At 61.8% G+C, this 5,262-nt stretch overlaps 1 protein-coding gene across 1 annotated transcript; it reads right to left on the bottom strand.

Moving 5' to 3' along the window:
• Positions 1–212: 212 nt before the first annotated feature.
• On the bottom strand, positions 213–3,142 carry SP5 (Sp5 transcription factor). Its single transcript, XM_004577077.2, has 2 exons — positions 2,680–3,142; positions 213–1,952 (listed from the first exon to the last, which is right to left on the bottom strand). Exons 1-2 carry the CDS (start codon positions 2,728–2,730, stop codon positions 789–791), a joined length of 1,215 nt encoding a protein of 404 aa, XP_004577134.1. The 5' UTR covers positions 2,731–3,142; the 3' UTR covers positions 213–788.
• Between the last annotated feature and the right edge of the window lie 2,120 nt (positions 3,143–5,262).

The raw sequence follows: 5,262 nt of genomic DNA, 5'->3' as shown, positions 1-5,262 counted from the left end.
AAACCTAGCCTAGTCCTCTTCTCCAAGCCACCCCCCCCCCACGTCTGTCCTCGCGTCCGCGTGCTAGCCCCAAGGGACTTTGCAAGCTAAAGCTGCCTCCGCCACTGGCTGAGCCCGCCGACCCAGCTGAAACCTGACCGCTTAGCAGAGTCTCCCGGAAGCAGGAAAGATCAAACGAGACCAGCTCAGCAGGGTCTTCCCGAGGTGACCCCAGAGGGAAGGTATTTATTTTCACGCTGCAACTGCTGATCGCTTTACAGAGACATATCATGCTGAATAGCTCCGCCAGGGGCCGAGGACAAAAGGAGTATGTTTTAATTAATGTTATAATTATTATACTCTTTAACAAAGCTATTAAATAATCTGTACAAAGCCCAAACCGGTCCTCCTAGCGAAAACCCGACAACTGGTTGCAAATCTCCCCCCAAGGTCCTTGCGTTTTCCTCCCGCAGCGTTTCCTATATACAAGACCAGCCCAGGGCAGTCACCCACCCCACCCCCAAGACCGCAAAGACAGTCTCCCCAACTGCTGGACAGGAGAGACGGTGGTATTAATTTGAGCTTGTCATGGTGCAACGCGGGGCTCCCAAACTATGACCCATGCAAAGCCGCCTCCTTCCGGCTGTGTCCTGGTCCCTGTGTCCGAGGGCCAGGCCAGCTCAGAGCCTGGCAGCACAAAAGTCCGCCTGGCGACGGCCCTAGGCCTCCCCTAGCCCCAGCAAAAGGACTAGGAAGGGGAGCCCCGAGGCGGGAGTGGCCTCCGGAGTACTTCCCGCTCCAAGGAGGGCTCACAAATCCCGCGGGTTCTCCCGCTTCACGCCGGCCTCGGCCACTTTTAGCTTCTTGTTTTGGTGCGTCTTGACGTGCTTGGCAAGGTGATCGCTGCGCATGAAGCGCTTGCCGCACTCTGGACAAGCGAAGCGCTTTTCGCCAGTGTGAGTCCGCAGGTGCCGCTGCAGCTCGTCCGAGCGCGTGAAGCTCTTTCCGCAGAAGAGCCAGTTGCACACGAAGGGCCGCTCGCCCGTGTGCCAGCGCAGGTGCGCCTTCAGGTGCGACGTCTTGCCGTACACCTTGCCGCAGCCCGGCACGTGGCACACGTGCTGCTTCTTCTTGCCCGGCTCCGCCTCGGGGGCGCCGCCCGCCGCCTGGCAGTTGGGGCAGCGGCAGCGACGGCACCTCCTGGCCGTGGCCGCCAGGGGGGTCTTGGTCTGCAGCAGCGCTGCGATCTGGCTCTGGTACTGCGCGAAGTCCGACGGGCCCAGCACCAGGCCGCGTTGCAGGGCTGCGGCGGCGGCTGCAGCTGCGGCGGCCGCCGAAGCCGGGAAACGCGGCGCATGGGGACCCCCGGCACAAGCGCCCCCGGGAACTCCGGAGGCCCCCACGCCCGCCTGCGGGATGCTCCACCACGGGAGGTCGTCCGGGGCCGGAGTGGGGGACAGCTGGCGGCAGGTGGGAGGGGGTGGCGGCGGCGGCGGCGGAGGAGGCGGCGGTGGAGGAGGCGGAGGCGGCGGGGGCAGCAGGTTGGAGTAGCCGGGAGGCAGCGCGGCTTGCGCGGCGTAGGGCACATAGGTGGGCGCGCAGCTGGCGGGCAGGGCCGCCATGCTCGACGGCAGCATCTTCACCGGCGAGAATTCGTAAGGGTACGAGGGATCGGCGGGGGGAGTGAGCGGCAGCTCGTGCGCGGCCCCGAAAGAGGGCTGCAGGTGAGTTTTCTGAGGCGTGAGCCCCAGGCTGGGGTGCGGGGGCGGTAGCGCGCCGGGAGAGTGCGCCGGCATGTCGGCCGTCCACGGGTGGAAGAGCCTGGAGGGCGAGCCCAGCGCCGGGTCGTAGGGCACCTGCAAGAAGTCTGGGGGTGCCGCTGCCCCCGGCTGGCCGATGCGGCTACAGGTGGCGGCCAGCAGCGCCAGGGGCGAGTGCTTGCCCAGGTCCGGCGAGGCGCTGGGGGTGCGGTCCTGCATGGGCGGCGGCGGAGGGCGGAGAAGAGACAAAAGGTTAGCGCTCCAAGCGTGGACTCCGGGCAAGCCCCGCCACCCCCACGTCCGCTCTTATACCGCGCCCCTCCTCCGCGCCCGGCCGTCCCTCCCCCACCCTCACCGCACCCCACGCCGCAGCCTCTCGTCCCGGGAAACTTTTGTTGCCAACGCTACCTACACAAGCGAGGCACCGCGAGCGCTTGCTGTGATAAACTACTGGGGGCCAAGAGATGCCGTCCACCCTTAGAGAAAGCGGGCGCAGACGGCTGGGGGCGGAGAGGGGAACGAGACAGGTCGCTCCCGGCTCCCAGTCAAGGAGTCTGGAAACACCCACCGCCCGGCTGCATCCACCTCCTCTGCGTCTTTTTAAGCACCACTCCTCCCCGTGCTCCCCTCGCGCTCCTCCCCGGCCCGCCCTAGGCTGAAGTCAGCGGGAGGGTCCGGCCCAGCAGGGTGAAACTCGGGGCCCCATTTGTGGCCAGTCCGCGCACCCTCCGTCCCCCAACTTTGTAGACAGCAGGTTGAGTGTGAAGTTGTTGTGGGCACCCCTGTGTCTCACTCCAGCCGCCCCCAACCCGGCTTCGAGGTACGTAGTGGGTCCAGGAGCGATAGGGACCCAACCTTCGCCACCTCTCTGCATCTCTCCACCACCCCCATCCCTGTCCCCGTCCCCCGTCCCAGTCGGTTCTGGGGGCCCGGCCCTGACCTGGAGGAAGGCCTGCAGCGAGTCGTTCCGGAGGACGGCCACAGCGGCCATGGCTACAGCTTGCAGGCCGCAGGCTGCCGAGTGGGGCGCCGCCGCCGCCGCCACCGAGGCATGGACATCCGAAGGCGAGGACGAGCGGCCGCCCAGTGTGCCTCCCCGGCGCCCGCTCCGCGCGCGGGGCCCTCCCTCCCCGCCCGCGCCCCCTCGACGCGCCCCGCTCGCTCGCCCCGCGCGCGGTTCTGAGCGCTTCAGGATCACCTCCAAGAATTTGATAAGGACTTTGCTGGGCCGCCAGCCAGTCAGAGGGAAGATTTATGGCTTTGAAGTTTGCCGCTACCCAATCATCAAAGAATAGCGGCTCTTTCAGAAGCGAAAGCAAATCCTTTGAATCCACAAAGCTCCTATGGTGTGTTTGTTGGTCTGGATAAAAGAACTGATTATTAGGGGGGATGGGAAGGGAGGAGATAAAGGCGGGACAATTAATGAAGTAATCACTATGTGGGAAATGTATATACACAAATAATTGGATTTTCTTGATCAAAGGGGGCCTTGCCGCCTGGAGACTCGCGCTTCGGTTGCCTGAGACACTCGATCTCCCCCAGCTCCCCAACACACACACACACACACACACACACGCAATTAAAGATTTGCACTCAGGCATTCCCCAGAGTGACAAAGTGTCTTTGTTATCTCTGAAGAAATCTGCCTCCAGCTTCCAGGCGCGGGACTGCGGGCGGGAGACGTGGCTGAATCTCCCAAGTCAAGTACACACCTTGCACGCAGCACACCACCGGAGCTCGGCGCGCGGCCCGAGCGAGTTTCCGGAGCAGGGCGTGGAACCACCCTCGCCCGGCTGGCCGCGTGTCCCCCACCCCACTGCGGTGGAGCCGGCAGCAGGCGGGGGTGGGGGCGGGCAGGGCTGTGACCCGCGCCGGGGCGGGGCCGGGCGGCCGCCCAGCGCGGCCGTGGGTGGCGCGCACACTCCAAGACTGCCCGCTAGAGCTGCAGCCCGATCCTCTGGTGACGTGCCTTTCGGTGACCGGAAAGTTTTCCTCAGGCCACAACTTTTGCATAGAATGAATCTTGGAAAAGCACTGGCGCCGTGTTAGGCACCCCCAACCCCACCCTGCAAGGCTGGGCTTGGCGGGACACCCAGGGACACCCAGAGCAAGGCGTGACACACACCAGGAAGATTCTTGTGCTCTCGGGGCCGGGCCCCGGGCCTGGGAAGTGGGGGGAGGCAACCCTCGGGCCCCAGAGAGAGCCGGGCAAGTTGTTTCTCTCCCAGTGAGACCCCGAGGGAGTGCGCTCTCCCGCCATCCAGAAATAAGACAGCTAGAAACAAGACGCAATCAGGGAAGCCGTTATTTGTTGTGGGTCGGCAAACTGCAAACCTACGCGAGGTTGGCCCCAAGGGGAAAGAGTAGTCAGAGCACAGCTTTGAGAGAAAAGTTCTTTACCTGGCTCAGGCGAGCTTCTCATGGGCAGGGAAGCGCCCTCCAGGGTGTGTTGCCCCCCCCCCAATTTTCTTTTCTTCTTCTTCTTCTTTTAATTATTATTTATTATTTTTAATTCATTAATTAAATTGTATTATGTGACACAGTTTCATAGGTACTTGGGTTCTCCCCACCCCTCCCCAAACCCTCCCACCATGGTGGATTCCTCCACCTTGTTGCATAACCACAGCTCAAGTTCAGTTGAGATTCCCCCATTGCAAGCGTATACCAAACATAGAGTCCAGCATCTTATTGTCCAGTCAAGTTCAACGGCTTCTTAGGTATACCCTTTCTGGTCTGAAGACAGAGCCAGCAGAGCCAGCAGAGGTACCACCTAACACCAGTAAGACTGGCCCACATGAATAAAAGCATCAACAACACTTGTTGGCAAGGTTGCGGGGGGGGGGGGGGGGGGAAAGGAAACCCTACTCCACTGCTGGTGGGGCTGCAGGCTGATCCAGCCTCTATGGAAATCAGTATGGAGAATATTCAAACAACTCAAAATCAACATACCGTATGATCCAGCAATAGCACTCCTAGGAATATATCCAACCCCAATTTTCCAAACCACCCAGTCCTGGTGGCCGGGAGAACAGTTGGCAACCTGTCTCCCTCTGTCCTGGAAGGGATGGGGAAAAGAAAAAGGCACTGGGGTGTGTGTGTGGGTGCGCTTTGCTGTCCTTACCAACTTGGGGTAGGAGGGTGGAGGGGAGGGAGGCAGCAAGGCCTTTGAGGCCAGGCAACCAGGCCCAGGTGATCTCCCGGCCTACTCTGGCCCTCATCCAGTCTCCCACCAGGCGGATCTGATCTAACTCCTGGGACCTCCCCCCCCCCCAACACTAGTTAATTGCCTAAGCTTGGCCTTTCTGGGTGGAAGCTGGCACCCGAGGTTAACCTAAGTCCTTGGGTTTGTAGTCAGGGGTCAGGGCTAGGAGTGTAAGGGGGGGAGGGCTGGATGCCATCAGATACATCCACATTCTCATCCGCTTAGAGAAATGGGAACAGGAAACCAATGGGCCATCCCTCACACACCTTCGCCCCTTCTTCTCCAAGTAGGTTCCACTCCTGGGAACGCAGACCTCACAGC

This window comes from Ochotona princeps, chromosome 5 (assembly GCF_030435755.1).
Source record: "Ochotona princeps isolate mOchPri1 chromosome 5, mOchPri1.hap1, whole genome shotgun sequence".
NCBI classification, from domain to species: Eukaryota; Metazoa; Chordata; class Mammalia; order Lagomorpha; family Ochotonidae; genus Ochotona; species Ochotona princeps.
This window is presented reverse-complemented; position numbering and strand designations above follow the sequence as displayed.